The sequence below is a fragment of the Sciurus carolinensis genome, chromosome 13 (genome assembly GCF_902686445.1).
Source record: "Sciurus carolinensis chromosome 13, mSciCar1.2, whole genome shotgun sequence".
NCBI classification, from domain to species: domain Eukaryota; kingdom Metazoa; phylum Chordata; class Mammalia; order Rodentia; family Sciuridae; genus Sciurus; species Sciurus carolinensis.
The window spans coordinates 20,653,682-20,677,025 of NC_062225.1; the positions used below are offsets into that span (position 1 = coordinate 20,653,682).

Below are 23,344 nucleotides of genomic sequence, written 5' to 3' on the forward strand. Positions count from 1 at the left end.
CCAGGATTGATCGGCCCTGTTGCTTTGGATCTCTCACAAGGCAGTGCATCATGCCCAGAGTGTCTGGCACAAAACCATTCACTACATGACTGGGAAGCAAAAAGAGAAAGAAGGCAGCTCTGGAAGAGCCTCAAAGGGCCCTCCCCAATAACTTGGAGACTTCCTACTGTGTTCCATCAAAGTTTCTACAGCTTCTCAAAAGCACCAAGCTGGAAACCAAACCTTTTACATAAAAGACTTTGGGGGACACTCCAGATCCAAACTATAGCAATGAGAGTACAGATATCTCTTTAACATACCAATTTCAATTCCTTTGGGTATATACCTACAAGTAGAATTGATGGTTATTTTGAAGTGGTAATAAGAGGCCTAGAAATAGTGTTAGAAGTGTAACAAACAGAATGATGGTACTTACTTTATTAATCCATTTTCTGTTGCTAATAACAAAATACTACAAATTGGGAAAATTATATAGAAAATAAACTTATTTTGGCTCACTGTTCTTGTTCAAGTTGAGGGTCTTGCTTGCAGACTCATGAGGCAGTGCAAGATATCATATGGTAAGAGACAGGGAGCAGGGAGTTTGTGTACATGTATATGATCTTTCTCCCTCTTCTTGTAAAGCCACCAGTATTTAATCAAGGGAACTCCATGCTAATAACCTTAACTAGTCCTATTTACGTTCTAAAGGCTCCACCTCTAAACACTGTAGTCATACTAAGTTTCTACCCTTTTAATACCTTACGATCATGATTAAACTCAATATGAGTTTTAGAGGGACAAATTATATTTAAACCATAGCAGGTATCAAAGTGTTTTATGATAATTTCTCTACAGAATACTATTTAAAAAAAAAAAACTAAACAGGGAGATGGGAAACCTTATAAAATTTAAACATTGTCTTTTAAATTTTTCTGAAAAATTAGGGAAAAAACTAAAAATAATCATATATGTGATGAGCACCTATTTACCTATTACATGGCTTCAATCATTTATAATATTCTACCATTCATGTTTATTACTTATTGTGGTCTTTTGGTTTAGCTTATTTTTCTTAGCAGTGTCTGAGATTCATTTTTTACATATGAGTAGTTTCTTTTTATTGTTGAAGTCTTCTGTTATTTGAATATATCAAATTGTTTATTTATTAACATATTGGTGGATATTTAGGTTGTTTCCGGTTTTTGGCTATTGTGAAAAAATCTGCAATAAGTATCCTTATACAACTACATTTGTAGACATATACTTTAATTTCTATTGAATAAATATTAAATAATGGAATTGCTAGGTTAATGAGTAGATGCATGTTTACTTTCTAAGATGCTGCCAAATCATTTTCCAAAGTGGAAAAATAGACCCAATACATAGGCCCTAGAAATGTGTGAATTCCATTTACTGCACATATTCACCAACATGTAGTGTTGTAGTCTTAAATTTTAGTAACTCCCATGGCATGCAGTTTACCTTATTGTATATTTTTAGAATTGAAATTACTGAAGAATATATCAGGTACACTTTTAAAGTGTACAACTCTTTTAGATCAATTCATTTAGGTCAGTTTTTCTCATTGGTGTTATAGTTTGTATAGGTTGTTATAGTTTGTATAGGTTGTATGCATTTTTATTCCTAAGTATTCCATATTTTGATGCTGGTTGTAAGTGGTATTATTTTGTAAATTTCAATTTCCGATTGCTCATTTTTACTATATTAAACATTGAATTGTTTTGTATATTAATGTTGTATACTATAAAAGTTTGTTAAGTAAGTATTGGTTCTGGTAGCTTGTTTTATAGCTGCTTTGGGATTTTCTGTGTAGACGACATTGTATGTGTTTAGAGTTTTACTTATTCCTTGTGCACATCTTTTAATTCTTTTTCCTGTCCTTTCCTCTTAATTGCATTGTCTAGGAAATTCATTACAATGTTGACAAGAATTGGTGATAGTAGATATTCTTGTCTTAGTTCTGATATTAGAGGAAAAAAACCCTTTCCCTATTAAATTTGATTACTTATAGATTTAACATAGGTTTTCTTTTTTGAATTGAAGAAATTTCTTATATTTCTAATTTGCTCAGTTTTTACCTTAGTGGATGTTGAATGTTATTAAGTTTTTTTTCTACACCTAATAGGATAATCATGTGGTTTTTCTTTTTTATCCCATTCATAAGGTGGGTTAGACAATAGATTTTTGAATATTAAATCAACCTTACATTCTTGGATAAACCCATTTGACTATTATGCCTTATCTCTTTTATTCATTTCTAAGATTGATTTATGAAGGATTTTTAAATTTATGCTGAGTGGTATTGATCTATAATTTTCATTTTGCATAATATCTTTGTTGGGTTTAATGTAAGTGTTATGCTGGTCTGATAAAATTAGTTTGGAAATATTACTCTTCAATTTTCTGAAAGAGTTTGTCTTATTTTAGGAGTCTGTAACAGAATAACATGGTGGCTTACTCATCACTTATTCTCACATAGTTCTAGAGGCTAGAAGTCTAAGATCAAGGTGCCAGCATGGTTATATTCTGGTGAGGACCCTCTTATGACTTTTAGATGGCTATCTTTGTTTCTCATGTGGTAGAGGGAGAGAGAGATAGAGCATGAATGAGTTAGCTTTTGTACCATCATCCACTTTTAAAGGCAATAATTCCCTCATAATCTGAATTCCTTCCAAAATTACCATCACCAAATAAGGGATTCGGGCTTCAATATATGAATATTGGTGGGTGACAGACATTAAGTTTGTAGAAGAGTTATGAAAAATTAGGATTATTTGTTTCTTAAATGTTTGACAGTTTCTCAATGAAGCTCTATGGATCAAATTTCTTTTTAAGAAGATTTTATTTTTGTCTTTAATTTCATGCACTCGACTATTATATGACTAAGTGCCTATTTTGTATATGACTATTTTGTATTAATTGTCCTTGAGGTTCATTTGCCTTTTTGGCTGTTATTCACGAAATTTGGGAAGATTTTGCCATTTTTTTTTTCAAATATTTTTCTTCCCTATTCTCTTTCTGTTCCCTTTTTGGATTCCTGATTGTAAATATATTATACTGCTTGATTTAGTTCCAGTAAGTTAGGTCTGTTCATTTTCTTTTGATCTTTAATCTTTTAGTTTTCTGTTCTTAAAGATAACATCTACTTTTACATCTTTAAGTTTACTGATTCTTTTTCTGCTATTTCTGATTTGTTTTTAAGCCTATCTAATGAATTTTTCATTTCAGTTATTATATTTTTCAGTTCTCTAATTTGTTTGGTTCTTTTTCTTTCTTTCTTTTATTCTTTTGATAGTTTCTGTCTCTCTGATGAGCTTCAGCATCTTTGAAATTATTATCTTTTATGAAGTTCTTTTTTTTAATTCAGTTTTTAAGGGCTCAAGTGATCCCGAAACCTTAGGCTACAAAGTAGCTAGGATTTATAGGGAAATGGCCACCAGTGGAAATCTGGAGAGCAGTGATCAAAAAAAAGGAATCTCTCATCTTTCAAATGCTTTCCTGGACTAATTGGCTATTGGGAATCAGGATATCTATCAAACTCTTACAAAGTTCATTAAAGATTTGGCATCCTTTTGCCTGGCTGTGAGCAAAAAAATCTTTGATTTCCTCAGTTTTTTGAGGCACAGTGATGAGGTGTGCAGACTATGCAGACCAGCATCTCTTCCATGCATACCCCCAGAGATACAGTCTGCCTTTATGATTTTTTGTTTTTAATTGGTTCTTTTTAGTTATACATGACAACAGGATTCATTTTGACAAAATTATGAAAGCATGGAATATAATTTGTTCTAATTCATTCCCTAGTACTTTTTCCCTCTCCTCCTCCCTCCCCCTGTTCTCTTCCCTCTACTCTACTGATCTTTTTGCTATTATAGTTTTTTTTTTAATTAGTGTCTTATGGATGTACGTGATGGTGAGATTTACTGTGGTACGTTCATGTATGTACATAGGAAAGTTAGGTTAGATTGATTTCATTGTCTTTCTGTATCCAATCTTTCCTTCCTTCCCTTCATTCTCCTTTTTCTACTTCACTGATTTTTTTCTGTTCTTCTTTTTTTTTTTTTAATCTCTCTCTCCTTTATTTTGATTAGTTTCCACAATAAAAGAGAACACATTCTACCTTTGAATTTTTGGGATTTCACTTAGCATGATAGTCGCTAGTTCCATTCATTTATCAGCAAATGCCATAAAGTCATTTTTCTATAAGACTGAATAATACTCCATCATGTGTATATACCACATTTTCTTTATTCATTCATTCAAGCACTTTACCACTGAGCCACAACCCCAGACACCTAGGTTGACTCCATAGCTTGGCTGTTGTGAATTGAGCTGCTGTAAACATTGATGTGGTTGCATCACTGTAGTATGCTGATTTTAAATCTTTAGGATTTATACTGAGGAGTGGGATAGCTGGGTCATATGGTGGTCCATTCCTAGTTTTTTTTTTTTTTGGAAAAGCTGAGTACAAAATGAAAACATGGGGCCTGTCAACTATTTTGGGGTTGGGGTTGTACCTTAGTGGTACAGTACATAGCCAAGTTCGCTCTCCAGACCACACACATGCACACACACACACACACACACACACCACAAAAGGACATATTTTCCTTTTTATTATTGCATTATAATTAAATATAGCAGTGGGATTTGTGGTTACATAGCCATTCATGCACATAATAGGACAGTATAATTTGGTTAACGTTATTCCTCAGTACTTCCCATTTCTTTCCACTTCTCCCTGATCCCCTTTCTCCACCGTATGGTCTCTTCTATTTTTACAAGACTCCTGCCCTGTCCCACCACATGTATACCTATTTTTTACCCTTGTTTCTCTCTAGCTTTCACATATGAGAACATACATTTGTCCCTTGACTTTTTGAACTTGGCTTATTTCACTTAGCATGATGTTCTCCAGTTCCATTCATTTCCCATAAATTTTTCTTTATAGCTATGTTCAGTGTGGCCCTAAGCCACTTAAGAGAGCCCCTATCTCTAAATAAAAATTTAAAAAGGGCTGGGAATGCAGCTCAGTGGATAAGCACCCCTGGGTTCAATCCCTGGTACCAAAAAAAAAAAAAAATTCTATCGTGCATATATACCACATTTTCTTTATCCATTCATCTGGTGATGGGCATCTGGACTGCTTTCATGGTTTGGCTATTGTGAATTGTGCTACTATAGGTATGGGTGTGTATGATTCACTATATTATGCTGACTTTAGTTCTTTAGAATAAATACCGAGGAATAGTATAGCTGGGTCATATGGTGGTTCCATTCCTAGTCTTTGAAGAACATCCATACTGATTTCTTAGTGTTATTGCTAATTTACAATCCTCTTTTTATAAAGTCTTGATCATATTTCTAATAACTGCATTAAAGTATGTGTCTCTGTACAACTTTTTGGTTATCTTAGGTTAATTTTCTCTTAACTGCTTTTAAAATATTATATGGGTCATATTTTCTTATATATTCTGTAGCTATTGATTTTCTGTTGGTTATTGGTGTTAGGAATGATAGATTACCAAGGCTCTTGATTTCATTATGTTTTCCTAAGAAAGTATTTTGTTCTCATAGGCAGTTAACTCGGCTGGATTCAGATTTTAGTCTCTTGTTTTCCTTGATGTGAACACAGCAGCTGTAATCTTTCTACTTAAATCTTTTGTTTTTCAACTGTGACTTTTTCCTGGGTTCCTGGGATTTCCTCCATGAACATCATAGTATAGCAGTCAGCCAAAGATTTGGGTCATTTTTTTAAAACATATTTTTAGTTGTAGATGGACACACTCCCTTTATTTTAATGTGGTGCTGAGGATTCAACCCATTGCCTCACACATACTAGGCAAGCACTTTACCACTGAGCCACAAACCCCAGCACTGGGTCATTTTTACTTGTAGGATTTTGTTCTTGCTGCCAGTGCCTCCCCTCCTTCTCCTCCTTCTCTTCCTCCTTTTCCTTCCTCTTTGCACTGGGGATTGAACCCATGGTACTGAGCTACATCTAGTCCTTGTTATTTTATTTTGAGACAAGGTCACATCCAGTCCTTGTTAATTTATTTTGAGGCAGCATCTTGCTAGGTTGGTGAGGCTGGCCTTGAACTTGCAATCCTCCTGCCTCAGCCTCCTGAACTGCTGGGATTATGGGGATGCACCATGCCTTACAGTTCTCGCCCCCTCTGGACTCCCTTCCTTATGGGATTTTCATCCCTAACTTTCTATCTGTTCTACTAACCTCAAACCAGATTGCAGTTTTCTACCACTTGTTAATTGGAGAATGCCTTCAGGAAAACAATCAGAAATTCATTTGCATGTTGTAGTTAATTTTTCAAAGTTAGAATACTCTCTGACTATCTTTTTGTTCACTCTCCAATGCCTTCAAATAGTTGTTCCTTTTAATATTTTGTCCTGAATTTATAATGGTTTTATTTGGGATGATTAGTTCACTTAAGATATTCTGTCATTTTATGTTGAATATTATCTTTTATAAATTATAGTAGAAATGAATACATTTTTAGTTGGAATATTACTATCCTTAATGATTCTCATATTCAGTGGTCATGGAATTCTTCAAACATTTTTGATTAAATGTACAATGTGCAGAATATACCTTCTTCAATGTTAGTTGGATTATAGTAGGATCAGAGTATTCTTGTGGGAAGAGTAGATTATACATTGTATGTTGAGGGGGATGTGGTTTAATCTGAAGAATTTTCAAAACTACATCTAAGAGTTTCCTGGTAAAGAGTTTTATTTTAGTAGAATGGTTTTTATCCCCTCCACAATCATTTTATGTGGAAAATATTTTCATCAGTAACATTTCTTTTTGAACATGATCCTCACTTTGTAGGAAGGAAAATGAGGGTTGGTAGTAGGAAGGAGCAGGTACTTTCCTTCAGTAGAACAAAACTTCTCTCTAAAAGAAAGAATAATTTTTCTTGACCAAAAATTGTAGTAATGTGAACTGCCTACATGAGTACAGATCTTTTTCTTTCAGAGTTGTTTGTACTAAAATTGCTTTTGCATCATCACTACTAGATTGCTTATAATAGTTCAAAATGCATTTTGCTTCAAATAATCAGTTTTTAACTTTTACTTGACAGATGTACCACATAAAATATGAATTGCCTTTTTGGGCACTTCACCTTGAAAATACAAATGACAGTTATCTGACATTGATTGGGACGGGAATATTATATGGTACCAATGCACTAAAATGCTAAAGCTTCAAAATAAGATAAAAAAGTTTTTTATTCAGGCCTATCTTCATATAAACTTAGATTTTGGTAAATGTACTTATAAGAACAAGGTTAGGTTCCTTAATACCTTTAATGGAATTAAGAAATATACAAATTTAGAAGAAAAATTAAGAAGTACAAAACAGTTGTGTACTTGAATTCTAATTATAAATTAACATAATTAGAAATTTCATTGCATAGCCTTTAAAATTGTTTTATTTGATTAAGTAACTGATGACCCACATCAATTAATCCTTGCTAGATATTTTAAAAGCCATCTTCCGGTACACGTTTTAAGCTCATTGATATATGTGTAACTTCTGTCTTTTGTACATTTAGTCCTATACCATGTCCGTTGACATTTACTTAGATTGTCTGAAACCAATTTGATATTTTGAAATCTTTTGAACACTTAGGAATGGGACAAATAATGTTAACTGATGATAAATGACATATCTGAGATCATATCTGAGTTATGCCAGAGCTATAACTGAGACTAGCTCTATCTGACTGTAAAGCCCATGTTCCAAATGTGTCACTTGATAGCCACTTACATCTAAATGTCCTGGTTTGGTTTGTTTGTTTTTGATATGTACTTATTTTCTCTCTTCTGTCTTCTCTCAGTTTAACTCTTGGTTGGTATTGATTCTGATGAATACTCATACTAGGTAGTTTTATTTTTACTTTTTTTCATGAATACTGTTCAATTATTTGAAAAATTTTTTTGGCATAGAAATAGCTGTGCCTTTTCATGTGTTAATATGATTAATGATGTTGGTAGATTTCTTAATATTATATCATGCCTATGTTTACAGAGTAGGTTCAGCCTTGTCATGATGACTGCTTATTTTTATACTCTTAGATTAAATTTGATAATATCTGATATAGGACATCTCTATATTTATAAATCAGTATTTTTCTTCATGCCATATATGGCAGATTTTAACATTAGAGCCATGTCAGCTTTGTAGAAAATGAATTAAGAATTTTTCTGTATTTTTGCAGGGGCAAAATACCTTGAATACCTTTTTCTTGGAATTCCCCTATATTGCTATCTGGGCTGGGTACCTGTTTTTAGTAATCGTTAGTTCTGATATAGGAATAAAGGTTAGACCAGTAGAAAGAATGAAACACTCAGACAGATCAAAATAGATACATTTACTATAAAACATTATCTGTTAAAACTGGTGGGGAAGGGGTACATTATTCAATAAATGCTTGGGGGAAATAATCTATTTGGAAGGAAATAATATTAGATCCATACTTATACCATATTCAGAGATAGATTCTATTGAATTAATAATGTCAACTTAAAACTTAAAATTGTTAAGGCATTTGATGAAAATTTGGAAAATATTTTTATTAGTTCTGAAGAGAAGATAGGGAACCTAGAACCATAAAGGAAAAATTGACAGATTGTTCCTAGATAAAAATGACAAAAATATTTGTATGCAAACATCTTACTCAGAGACTGGCAAACAAGGTACTTGAAGATAGTACCTGTCAGAAAAGATTGAAGATTTAAAAAATTGTCTATGACAGAAAATATTATACTCAGTAGAAATGTTGTATATTGTATGTGATATATTACAGAATAACAAATACTAATAGTTAATAAATACATGACTTTAGTATTAGGTATATATAAATTGAAAACATACAATTGTCACTTATTAACTCATCAAATTTAAACAATTGATAATAACTAGATTTGGCAGAAATGGGTATTATTGAACATTGTTGGTTAAAGGATAATTTAGTATACCCTTTTAATATCGTTTGCCAGTATCTCTTAAGTTTTTAAATATACCACACATTTTGACCCAGAAATTGCAGTTCTAGGAATTTATGCCACAGAAAGAACAGCACTTACACTTTTAGACCTATATGTGTTAAAACATTTGTATTTGTAAATATGTTTACTTAAACTTAGACGAAAGTTGAGAAGGAGATGTATCTAATTACTAATAGGCTGTTTTGACTGGTTTCTCTGGAGGATTAGAGTGGATAAAAGATTTTTTTGGTATTGAGGATTGAACCCAGAGGTGCTTAATCACTGAACCTCAACCCCAGCCCTTTTTTTTTTTTTATTTTGAGACAGGGTCTTGTGAAGTTGCTGAGGGTCTTGCTAAGTTGCTGAGTCTGGCCTCAAACTTGCCATCTTCCTGCCTCAGTCTCCTGAGTCACTGGAATTATAGATGTATGCCACTGGGCCCAGCTCAGATGAGATATTTTAATGGCATATATGCATGTAGCTATCACTCATATAGCTCATAAGTATAGTTAGTAACAGTTAAAAAATAATTTTATTAATAGTTAATTTCTTTTATATTTCTGTCATTTAATTGGACCTATCCTGGATATAGAAAAATATTTGCTATACCAGATTGTTATAAAATTGTTATGTCAATTAAGCTATTTATTTTATATACTCTTTTAGAAGAACATTTTATCAGTATTAAAATGGCTTCTTCCCATGTAAAAAGAAATTGGCTTTGGTCTTTTGAATATCTGTAGTAGAGAATTTGAAATTTTAAATAATTGGCTATTTTAAATATGTATATTTAATTTTAGAATTTTATGTACATGTGTGCCACATGGAATGTGGTACACTATCATTTGAGCAGAAGCTGTGTCTTAATTTACATTTTATAGTACTCAGCATAGTAAGCAATACTGCTATACTATCATTATTTTATTTGGTTTTATTAATTCATAACTGCTGTTGCATATGTTACACCAAGCTGTCTAGTCCTATTAAATCATCCTGACAGTTTCCAAAAATGCTATGAAATACTTCCTAATTTAGATTCATGATGAATATTTAAATAATTTAGGCAAAGTTTAGTTATTGGACTAGTTTATGCATATGTTTTATTTAATAAATACGGTAGTTTCCCCCCTTTCTGCAGGGGATCTATTCCAAGACCCCCAGTGGATGCCTATAAGCATTGATAACCAAAACCTATAAAGCTGTTTTTTTCCCTATACATGTTTGTTTTCTATGATAAAGTTTAATTTCTAAGTTAGTTATGGTAAGAGATTAGCAATAATAAGTAATAATAAAATAGAACAATTTTGGTAATATACTGTAATAATAGTTATATGGATATGGTCTGTTCTCTCTCCCTTTCAAAATATCTGTATTACCAGGCAAGTTGATGCATAGCTGTCATCCCAGCAACTCAGGAGTCTTGAGACCGAAAGATCACATGTTTAAAGCCAGCCTCAGCAACTTAGTGAAACCTTGTCTCAAAGCAAAAAATTTTAAAAAGGGAGTCCTCAGTGATTAGAGTGCCTATAGGTTCAATCCCTGGTACTTGAAAGAAAAAAAAAATGTTTTGTCCTTTAACCTTTTCATTTAAAGAACACATTTTATGGCTTATCTTTGGCATATCTGAGTTGCCAAAATCATTACTCTTGTGCTTTAGGGCCATTATTAAGCAAAATAAGGGTTAATTGAATATAATCATTGAGATACCACAATTGATCTGATAACCAGGACAGCTATTAAGTAATTAACAATATACAGTGTGGCTATTGCTGGACAAAAGAATGATTCATGTTCAGGTGGGAGTGTGCTGGATGATGCAAAATTTCATCGTGCTATTCAGAATAGCATGCAATTTTGAGTGTATGGATTGTTTATTTCTGGAATTTTTCATGGTTGACCAAGGATGAGTGAAACCGTGGATAAAGCAGGACTACTATACATTATTTTTATATTGATTCAATTTATATTCCTATTTGATAATATGAATACTATTCCATTGCCATTTTTTCCCCTGAACTTAAGGATTATTATTTTAGGCCATTGAATAGCCTTTGGAATAATGCTAAGCAAACTATAGGCCAGTTTTTTTTTTTTGTAAATAGTTTTGTTGGAACGCAACCATGATCATCCATAAATGTCTTGTATGTGGCTGTTTTTGTATTATAACGGCAGAGTTAAGTAGTTATGACAGACACTATATGACCCACAGAGGTTAAACTACATATTCTAGCTTTTTCCAGAATATGGAAGTTTTCTAACCCCTTTGGAATATTAACATAATGATTACAGGTTATTTACATACCGATATTCTGGATCTCCAGGGAATCTTTGGGCAAATTCTGTTTGTATTCACAATTTGTTTAGTTCAGAATATTTACTGAGCACCAGCTTTGTACTCGGCCATTTGTAGGTACTGGAGACTCAAGGAAGAAATAATGAATAAGGCACATAAAGTCTCTCTCCTTATGAAGTTATCATTCTACTGTAAGGTAGACAATTAGCCATGAATATTTTTCTCTTAAAAACAAGTAGATTGGGCTGGGGATACAGCTCAGTTGATAGAGTGCTTACCTTGCATGCACAAGGCCCTGGGTTCAGTTCCCAGCACAAAGCAAAACAAAACAACAACAACCAAAAAAACTAGGTCCTTTTTATTTTTTATTAGATGATTTGTGAAATTTAAATAAAATATTATACTTACTTAGGCTTACCAACTGTATTGAAATTTCATAGGATAAGATGTTCATTGTTATTGAGTCTTAACTTCTTCCTTGACAGTCTGTAGAGGTCATTCTCCTTTTGGGTTATTTTGGGTTCTTATCTCTATTTTAAGGTAAGTTGGATTCCTCACTGTGGGTATTAGATGTTTAGTAAGCATATACAAGATTCATTGAGTTGCTCTGTGTGAATTTTCTCTTAGAGAAATTCAGTGCTGCAATGAAAATATAAAACTAGGATGTGTCAGATACCTTAATAGATAGTTACATATCAACACATTTACTTCTGAAAACTCTGTGAGTTATTATAATTGCCATTTTGCAGATGAAAACAAAGTTCAAAGAGGGGTAAGGTGAAACATTTAAGGCACAGAGTTCCCACTAGCACCTTGGCCTTGTTATTTGCAAATGAGTGTTTTTAAGTTGGCATTACTATAAATGGAACTTTAATTTTATTTGCTCTTTTATTCTCTTTTCTTTTTTTTTTTTTTTTGGAATATTGACATGTAAAGATCCAGAAGATAATTTTCTTTTTTTTTTTTTTTTATGTATGTGTGTGTAAGATAATAATATAATCCAGGGATATGGAAAAGAAGGAATCTGCAAAGATAAACCCCAAGTAAACATGACCCAGCAAGGAAGAAAGCGATTAATTTCATCAGGAAATTCAGAAAGTATATTAGCAGAAGAAGATGCAGGGAAGAAGTGCAAAAATGCTGATCAAGAAGAGTCTGTCATTTCATCCAAGGTGATTTTTTTAAATGTATTATTTGATTATTTACTTTCTTTTTTTTAGAATAATTTTAGATTTTATTACCATTTTAAACTTACTTTAGTGTTATATATGATATTTATTTATTTATTTAAATTATTTATTTATTTTAAAATTTTTCACAGACTACATTTTGATTCATTGTACACAAATGGGGTACATCATTTCATTTCCATGGTTGTACACGATGTAGATTCATACCATTTGTGTAATCATATATGTACATAGGGTTATGATGTCTGTCTCTGATTATTTACTTTCTTATATCTCTTAGTGAATGCTCTTTTCCTGCTAGAAAAATGCATCCAGTCCCTAAAGATTCATCTTTGCTTACTTATAGAGTCAAGTTGTATGAGTGAAAGCAAAATATATCATGGCTCATACATATTTGATATAAATACTTATTAAAATTAAACCTGTCTTAGGTAAACTTTGAGGCTTCATAGATTGTACTCTCTGCACTCTGAATATATCAATTGTCTTTGCCTTTTTTTTTCAGAAGAGAAATTATTTTATTCAAAAGAAAATCTATAGTACACATTTTACTATGTTTATTCCAAGTCATAAAGTTTAATAGTCATAAGGAAAGCTTTAAGGTATATTTTTAAATGAATAAAGAACAATAAGCAGATCCAAGATATTCATGGTATTTTTGTAATTTTGATGACATGAAGGGAGTATTACAGACAGGTCCCAGAAAGAACTGAACTCAAGAGATTTACCTCTTCCAGCATGGGAGAGACATGGATCAAGCTTCCGTAACCCTTTATACTGAACTTTCTGGTATAGCTGGGGCAGAGAACACTAAGACTGAAGACCTGAGCAGGACCTTTCCAAAGCCCACCCTCCATCTCTGCCCACTTTCATTCTTAATCTTAATACTGGTGGGCAGCTGGTCCTGGAGAGATGGCTACATTGCAGAGCAGGTGAGAGAGAGAGTTAAATGTGAGAGAAAACAATAGGTTGGGCTCACCTATCTAGTCAGATGGTAGTCAGTTGCCAATTATTAAGAACTCAGAGAACAGTTTGGTGAGGACTTCAGAGTGGACTTGGAATTATTTACTTGGAAAGAATGAATTATATTCTCTTAAAGAAGAGTAAGTGGAGAGAAGGGACAGAAATCACCTTCCTCCTACCTGTCCTTGTTCCTAAGATTCTAATTTGTTCTGTGGGTCTTGTTTATTAGTAGTATGTTAAATAAACTGTCCCAATTTTAATGTGTACTCAAAGTTGAAAACTACTGACATATCACCATTCAGCATCACAGAGGAAACTAAGTCCCAAGATCACATTGCTAGAAACTTCCAATTGTAAACATAGATCTTTTCATTTGGGGTGCAATGAATTTTTCTCCCATACAAATTAGATTTTGTGAAAGGGTTTATGATAGTAATCACTGTTTCATGAAGTAATTCTTATTTTTCACTTTGCTCTGAAGTAGTTCATATTTTTCATCAGTCTTTCTGAAACTCTTAAGTTATGTAATTATCTGTTTTAGAAGTGACAATGAGGGTTCTTGAATTGATTAATGGAAAGGGCAGTTGCTATGGTTTGAATGTTTTTGTCCTCTACAAAAATTTATGTCGAAGCTTAATCCACAGTGCAACAGTTTTGGAAGGTTGTTTGCTCATGAGGTCCTCACCCTCATGAATGGATTAAAAAAAGATATAACAAGGGCTTTCAAGAGTGGGTTTACCCTTTTTGCTCTTCTGTCATGCCAGGAGACAACATTCATTCTCTTTTGCCCTTCTACCTTCCACCTTGTGAGGATACTTCATTTTGGGCTTCCCAGACCCCAGAACTGGAAGAGAATAAATTTATTTTTTTTATAAATTACTGTAGTATTCTGTTACAACAGCACAAAACAGACTAAAAAATGATATTTCTTTTACATAATTTTCCATAAACTATGAACTTTGTCAGAAGTGACAGTAGGAAGCCTGATCCAGTTTAAAGCAAAATAGAATTGTAAGGTGTATTTGCTGTTTTTTGCTGTGAAATAAGCAATTCCAACACTTCGTGGAATTATTTATTATTATAAATAAATAATAATAAATTTATTTAACAAATTAATAAATTATTAATAATAAATTATTATTAATAATAAATTTATTTAATAAATATAATAAATAAATAATGATTTATTATTTCTAATAATTCCATGAGTTGCCTGGGTTCAATTTGGACAATTTTTCTATGGCATATTTTTAATATCTACTGGGCTGCATTTTAGCTGGGAGTTGAGCTGAGACTGGAGCATCTGAGATGGCTCCAGGAACATGAATTGTGCCTCAGCAAGGGGTGGATGGGTAACTGGAAACTGGCTGGGTCTCCCTCCTTCCACTTACCATTAATTAGTCTAAACTGAACATCTTTACCTGAAAGCTGGATACTAAGAGGGTAAAAGAAGCTGCTAGATCCTTTAAGGTCTAGGACTAGAACTGTTACAGTGTCATTTCTATCACATTCTTTTCATTAGAACTAGTTATCAGATCCCAGGTAGGTGGGGCAGCAGGTAGAAGAGCAAAAGAAATACAAATGCAAGTTGAGAATCCCTAACCTAAAAATCCAACATCTGAAATACCTTGAAATCTGAAACTTTTTTGCACCATAAAAGATGCTCAAAAAGTTGTGGATTTTGAAGCATTTCAGAGTTTGGATTTTCAGATTAGGGATGCTCAACCAGTAAAGTCTACTCAAATATTCCAAAATCCAAAAAACTGAAATCTGAAACATTTCTGGTCCCAAACATTTTGGATAAGGGATACTCAATCTGTAGTAGGTGGGAAACTATTGTTCTTAGAAGTTTGATATAATGTAGGGCAGCAGTGTGAGGTAGGGACCTTTGCAGAAGGGAGGACCTTGAAATGTTTTCATCTGCAGAGATAACCCTTGTAGCTCTTTAAAGGAGAGTTTAGAAGAGAACAAGTTGAAAGATTCAGAGAGGGAAGAGATTATGGCATTAACAGTCGGGAAATAAAGAGAATTAGACCCAGTGCAGTGACTTAAAGGATAATGAAGTGGCATTGGATTAGAAAAATATCTATGAAAACAAAACTGCAGAAATTGCTGCTTAGGTTTTAGGAAGGTGTGAGAATGAAGGACTTCTAGATTTCTGGCAAGGATGAATGGATGTGTTGTATTGGCAGAAACTGGTAGAGAATACAGAGGCAGGATTTCAGTTTTGACATTTTGAGTTGTGGTACATAGAATAATTGAGGTGGAAATGTTGAGCTAGTATTTGAATAAATGAATTTGAAGCTTAGGAATGAAGTTGTAGCCAAGAGGTTGGGATTTTTCAGACATTAGCATGTGCATACTAATGGAATTGATGTATTAAGGCAACTTGCTGGCGCAGACATTTTTGTCAAGGAAAGCTTGGACAGAACAAGAAGTTATCTCTTTGAATTCATTCTAGAAGGATGTTCTTTTTCCTGTTCCTTGTAATATATTAAAACTTCAGATGGTTGAGGAGCAGGAGAGGACTTCTTGGGCAAGTTAGTTAATGGACTATTTTCATAGCCTTATCAATACATTTCCAGCCACCTCCAAGCACCAATGTTGCCTTCTACCAGCTTCATGGTCTTTGTTCTCTGAAGTTTCTAACATGCATTTTTACATTGTAGGGGATCTGACCATTCTGTCATGAATATCCAGTCTTCTACACTTAATCCTTCACATTTGCATCAATTCTGAATAAATAAGCAATGTGAAATGCTTAGAAAAAAATGAAGCTGTCTTCCTCCTACCCTTCATACAGAGAACTTTCCATCTTTCCTGTTCCCTCATCCACCAGTTGCTTTAGCTCATGAGCTTTGCAATTGGCACAGTACAAATTTATATCTCAGCAAACTTACAAAGTACTGCTTGTAATGGATTTTGGGATCATTTATAAATAATTGAAACAATGTTAAATTCTTGAATGCCAAGGGTCTACTGTATATCAATATTTCATGGAGTTCCATAAAGAGCATTATGAATTCCAACTTTTGTACCTCTTAAAATATATTTGAGAACCCCTGATCCATAGTATGGATATTTGTGACTTTAATATTCTCTTTTTAAAGGATAAGTTAGCGTGATAATTAAACATACTCCTTGTGAGGGCTTAGGTTTTTTTTTTAATAAAACAAATTTTTCTTTATATTTAATGGAATTAGTGTATGTTGAACTATGATGCTATAGATTTCATTTCTTATATTTCATTTTCTTTGGATTTTCAGTTTTTACATAGCAAAATACTGTGCTTTTTGTCAAAAGCAGAATTATTTGGAAGCATGTGGAGTAAACACTTTTATTTGCTTCATTCTTGGATCCCATTCTTAGTATTTTATATATTCATTCAACCTTTACATCTGGATTTTCATAAGTAAATACACATATAAATGCATGAGGAATTTTTTTAAAGCTAAACGACATTATAATATATATATTGCTCTTGTTTAGTTAAAAAAATCCTTAGATTTGTCATTATTATTTTAATGTCTGCTTAATGTTTCATGGTAAGAATACATTCTGATTTATTACTTCCCTAGTTGTGTCTTTTTTCTTTTCTGCAATAAATGTGACAGGATGTTAAATGGGATTTATTCTCCATTTTCTCCAAACTGCTGCTGAGTCCAGAAGCTGGGTACAAAAGTATGGCAGGGTGGCCAGCACCCAGACAGATCAGGTTCCTGCTCAGGAGGCATGGGCCACCTGGGAAAATAAAAGGTCTGAAATAATCAGTAGGAAATAAGACAAAGTCAAAGATTAGATTTAAAAAGCATAGCACCTGATGGGTCTTCCAGTCCTGATAGGACCTGGAACTGAACAACTGAAAAAGGCCCCAATTCTTTATTTAAGGGGGATTACATCAAAGGCAGGGATATGGTTTCAGTGGGAGGACTCTTGTTTCCGTGCTTATTTCTGGGTGTGGCAGGGGTCTTGCAGTAAACAGGTCAATTGTCCGTTGGCAGGCTACACCCTGGAAGCTGTGCTTGAACTTGAGTGGTGAGCAAGTCTGGGTGCCAGGATGCAGTGGGCAGTCTCATGCCAAGGGGTTTCCAACTGGGAGTTCCCAAAACAGCGACTTCCTTGCCAATGGTGGAAAATTGCTATCCTGACACAGGCTCATAAGATGACTTCCTGCATGCTAAGTACAGCTATTTTATGTTTGAAAGGATCTCCTAGCCCAACACTTTCCCTGTGGGCATAATGAAAGGTATGAGAAGTGGTCACTATTCTACCCCCAGGCTTTATACAAAGAGAACCAAGCCGCCAAAACCTTTTAAAGGTCTAGGGTAGTGCAGTGTTTCTGGGGAGAATTTATTTCCTCCCTTTCTAAAAGGTACTGTAAGGTAATTAGTTATGGGGTTTGGAAATGCCAGGAGAAATAAGAGACTGACATTTTATTGGATATCTGCTTAGGTAGTGGGATTGCTGATCCATCTCATTGCTTAATGGGAAAAAAGAAAATGGGGAATAGCTGACTGAGTGTGGGAGGTAGGTCAGGATTGCCCCTTCCCATCCTAGAGTTTCAGCTACTGGTATGTTCCAGATGGTCCTCTAGTAGAGGTATGAGACTGGGTGGAACTGACCAACTTAGAAACAAAGTAGGGAAGTGATATGAATACTACCAGCCAAGAGCTAGCCAAATGATTGCTTTCCCCATAGACTTTCTATGACTATACAGAACCACAGTAAGACCTAGGTTGGTTCCATTTGCAATGTGAATAGTATTGAAGAGTATTTTGAAATTTACTGTATTTATTTGAAATATACTACATTTCTTCAAAAAGGAAGAAAAATGTTAAAACACTAAAGTAATTAGTCCAAAAGAAGTCATGTTAATAATAACTTAAGAAATTTGAGCTATTGGATACTAAGTAATGTCTAGCTGGCATTTCTAGCTGGCAGCCAACATATAGTCCTTACTTATAAATGGAGGTGAGCATTTATGTGTGGCTGGTGTGTTGCCATCACATCCTAGAAATGGTTAGGCTTGTATGTATCTGAGCAGTGCTTCTACTTCACAGGAAGTATAAGTTATTAAGAGGTTATTTAACAAGATAAGACTAGGCTTATTCTTTGCGCTGGTAGTAAGTATAAATTAAAAAGTTTCTACTGTACTAATGAGAATGTTTGGTTCAAAGCATCTTTAAATTGGTTAAACTGAAAATTTGCTTTGTTTCTGAATTTGTCATTGCATACCTTGGCAAAATTTTTTTGTGTATGTGAGCATGGAACAGTTTTACCATTCAGCTACAGAAAAATCACAATTATATTTAGAGGTTTGAGATAAAGTATTTCAGTAATTTATAAGGTTTTAAGGGCAATGTAAGGGAAGAGAATAACACATTTTTGAACAGTAACATTTAAGAGCTATTTTTGAGAGATATTATATTCAAATGAAATTAAATATCTTTGTTTCATTTGCATTTTTCTGATTATTTTTCACTGAATGACATGATTATAAAGGTTTATTATCACTTTAAATTTATTTTCTAATAGTTGCACATCGTTTTAAAGTCGTTAAACTGGAGATGTTATGGGGGAGATTGGTCCTATCCTTGCTTCTTGTGTTTTTGCTAAGAAGAATTCAGAAACATACACACAGAATTTAGTAGTATGCAACAGCTTTAATTGGTAAAGAGTACACCCTTCCATGGGAGGCAGATGATTTCAAAAATTGACCCCTGCTCTCTTTGTGAGCTCAATTTTATTGGGGTGCGAGGGGATTTTTTTCAAAGATTCCACCTCCCAGATCCATCTACTATTGGATTGATAGTCATGTCTCATATCTTGCTTTCTCAGGGACCCAGGGTCCTGTGACAGTCACAAGTTTCATTTTTTGTGTGTTTATCTTAGGTCACATTCTGGTCAACATTGTTTGTGCAGGATCTTGTTTAAGATGTTTCAACAACATGGCCCTTTTTAGCAAACACCCTTTCCCCTGGTTTTGACCCCCTGAGTTCATCTGTCTTCCTCCTCTTATAAAAGGAATAGTTTAGAGAACAGAGATCAGGCAAGGGTCCTGGAATGCTATTTTGTCAGACCTTGAGGCACCACTGAGGCAGGACTGTTGATTAACTGATTTATTCTCCACTAAGTATTTCTTAAATCCCTGACCCACTGCTCTTGTCTAACTGCTACCTAACAGAGACATAAAAAATAGTGATTTTTTTAGTAACTTTAAAATGTGAATCTTGAAAGTTTTAAAATTTTACATAGTGCATGGATCTTGTAATTTCATGCTTCGGTGCTTAAATTTCTTTATTTCTTTTAAAAACATTGCACTTATTTCAGATTTTTAAAAAATTTTTTAATAGGAAAGACCAGAATCATTTTCTACAGCTACTCTAAGTAACACAGATACAAATACTCGGAAGACGAATACACAGAGAAATGAAATTCCAATAGAGGAACTTGGTAAGGTTTCTGAACATAAAATTATAACTAAAGGAACACCAAATAAAGAAGACAAAGCAGTGAGCTGTTCTGAGAGTTCTTTGAGTGTTTCAGGCAGGTCAGTCTGCAGTGAGTCTCAAGGATCTCATCCCGAGTCTACCTCAGATCCCTCCAGTACTGAAACTTTACATGCAAAAACAAGTGATTCAGTTCCAGGAGGTTCCGAAGAAAACAAAGTCAAGAGGACATCCTGCATGTATGGGGCGAACTGCTACAGGTAAAATGAAATTACAGGTAGAATATAATTCCATTATTTCAACAGCTTGTAGCTACATAGATGTATGCTATACTATATCAAAAACCTAATGAAACCCATTAGCCTAAAGGTAGGAGCTTTTCCATGTTTCTTTTGGTTTGCACTTTCTCAGTATGCATTCTAGTAAATCCTGCCAGAAGCTCTTAAGATACAATGGGGAATTAAATGTTTTATGTGTAGACATGCTGACTAATGCAAGAATCTGAATACTGGGGAATCCAGATTTGAAAATGGAATCACTCAGACTTAAATACCTGCCTCTTTAATATCTTAATATTATAGAGATGGCTTCATAAATAGTTGTTGCCTTTAGCCTATTATGATAATTTTCAATTGTGTTTAGGCCCCTTATTGTATTATGTATTTTTATTTATTTATTTTGGTACTATGGATTGAACCCATGGCTTTGTGTGTGCTAGGTAAGCTCTTTGCCCATTGAGCTAATACCTCCAGTTTTCTAAAACAACTGAACATATATTTCCTGAGTTGATTGACTGCCCCTGTATTTATGTCACTTAATTACATGGTACTATGTTTTCTAACTTCATATTTTGTGAATTCAAATTATAATCTCTTAGTATTAGACTATAGTTTTATCTGAAATGTTTATAGTAGCATGTAAATAATTGCACAGTTCAATTTCAAAAGGATTTCTTTGAGTTCCAGCTTGTCAAACTAAATATCTTAACAGTGCATTCCAGTAGAGTTTGTTGTCTTCTATGCAAATAGTATATTTATACCACATGTTCTGGAATTTTCACATTCTTATTTCTTCTTAAAATGCATTAGCTCTTGAATAATTATATTTTTCAATGTCAGTAGTTCTACATTTTGCATTTATTTACAATTTTGTCTATTTGCAGTGGCCTTAGTTGTATATCTGGAATGTAATATTAAAACCTATAGAGTACATAGCCTGATTTTGCTCTTGATTTTGAAAAATCCTGTTTTGAATTTGTATTAGTTCCCTAGGCCTACCAAAACAAAGTACCACAGACTCAGTGGTACACAGAAATTTATTTCTCACAGTTCTGGAGGCTAGAAGGCCTAGAATAAGGTGTCTGCAAACTTGGTTTCTTCTGAGACCTCTTTCCTTGGCTTGGAGATATCCATTTTCTCACATGACCTTTTTGTAGTACTGATACCTCCCTAGTGTCTCTTCCTCACTCCATAAGGATACCGTTTAAACTGGATTAGGGCCCCACTCTTATACCCTCATTTAACCTTAATTATCTCTTCCATGACCCTATCTACAAATAGTCACACTGGTGACTGGAGCTTAACAATAGGAATTTTGAGAGGGGCACACAATTTAGTCCACAGGAGTATTCAGCACTATCATTGTCTTTGTTAAAAGCTGATTGAATGTTTTATCAAGACCATAATTCATTTATTCACATTTGATAATGATACATGTTAGTTTTAATCTGTCTTTAGTTACTTTAATTTTTACTACTTTTGATATATATATATATAATTAATAACTAAGAAATATTTAACATTGAAACCTTGAAAATATAATGTTTATAATTATAACAAAGGGGAGAAAATGACATATATTGAACTCTTGCTATATATGTACATTGTAAAAATTATTTAAATGCAGCTGTCTTCAGCTTCATTGATAATGCTTTAGTTCACACCATCATTTCTCTCTATAACAAGTGAATATTCTCCTAAGTCTCTTTGCTTTCCCTCAAGATTTATAAGAATAGAATATACAGAATAGAATATTATTCCTGAGGTTAGTCTTACTCAATCCATTGATGTCATCTTAGGGACTCCCAAAACTGTCTCCCAAACAGATTTCTGTACTGAATTTTATTTTATTTATACACCACTTATATCTTCAGGAACTTCAAATCCAACATTTCTAAAGCAATTAAACAAAATCACAACAGTAACATTTAACTTTGTAGGAACTGTTGCTTCTAAAAATCTTTTCGAAAACTTTATTCTTTGGGGGTCATATAGTTTTTCTGTTTAATATCATGTGTTCAATTAGTACATTACTTTTAAAAATCAAGCATAAATTGAATTGTCTGTTATTAGCACATATGAAATTTATGTCTTAATCATAATAGATAGCTTTTATCTGCATAAACTCACATAAATAATTTCAGGGTTAATAGCATATAACAATGTTTTTACCTCTGGTGAAGGTGAAGTAATCGTGTTGAAAACCAAACTTCCTACCAAGAACAACTGGAAAAACTAAACATTCACATTTGAAAACATCAGAGGCAGCCAGGACTTTGAGTCTCCTATTCTTGTGATAGGTGCCAAATTTTTAATGTTTCAGACTGAGGGCTGAGGGGCCAAGCAGAGTTTTGGGCAGTCTCTTGGGACTTGGACAACAGAAATGAAGTTCAGAGTTTGCCAAGCAGAGGGGCCCTGAATGTGGAAGCATAGACATCTGTGACGGAAAATAAGTATAAATGAATATTGACCATATCAAGAAATAATAACTTCCCAGCTATCCCACTCCTTGGCCTATACCCAAAGGACTTAAAATCAGCATATTACAGAGATACAGCCACATCAATGTTCATAGCTGCTCAGTTCACAATAGCCAGATTGTGGAACCAACCTAGATGTCCTTCAATTGATGAATGGATAAAGAAAATGTGGTATATATATACAATGGAATATTACTCAGCCATAAAGTGATAAAATTATGGCATTTGCAGGCAAATGGATGAAACTGGAGAATATCATGCTAAGTGAGATAAGCCAATCTCAAAAAACCAAAGGAAGAATGATATCACTAATAAGTGGATAATGACACATAATGGGGGGTGGGAGGGGTTAGTGTTAGGGTTAGAGTTAGGTTTAGGGAGGGGGGCAAGAATGGAGGAAGGAAGGACTGTATAGAGGGAAAAGAGGGGTGGGAGGGGTGGAGGGGAAGGGAAAAAAATAACAGAATGAATCAAACAACATTACCCTATGTAAATTTATGATTACACAAATGGTATGCCTTTACGCCATGTACAGAGAAACAACATGTATCCCATTTGTTTACAATAAAAAAAAGAAATAATAACTTATAAGTTGTATAGAATATATTGAAATGAAAATAGCCCAAAGTGGTTGGTGATTAAAGCAAGTAAAAGTGTTTATAGCTTTGTAATAGCTCAG

At 33.7% G+C, this 23,344-nt stretch overlaps 1 protein-coding gene across 3 annotated transcripts in view; it reads left to right on the forward strand.

Annotated features, from left to right (window-relative positions):
* The window catches only part of Aplf (aprataxin and PNKP like factor), a 108,357-nt gene that overhangs the window by 31,231 nt on the left and 53,782 nt on the right, over window positions 1-23,344 (forward strand). For 2 of the 3 annotated variants that reach the window (XM_047522482.1, XM_047522481.1), the window contains exons 6-7: window positions 12,293-12,477; window positions 19,812-20,167. In XM_047522482.1, the coding sequence (XP_047378438.1) occupies window positions 12,293-12,477; window positions 19,812-20,167 (541 nt within the window). The remainder of the gene's footprint in view (window positions 1-12,292; window positions 12,478-19,811; window positions 20,168-23,344) is intronic. The other variant, XM_047522484.1, reaches the window with a different exon arrangement.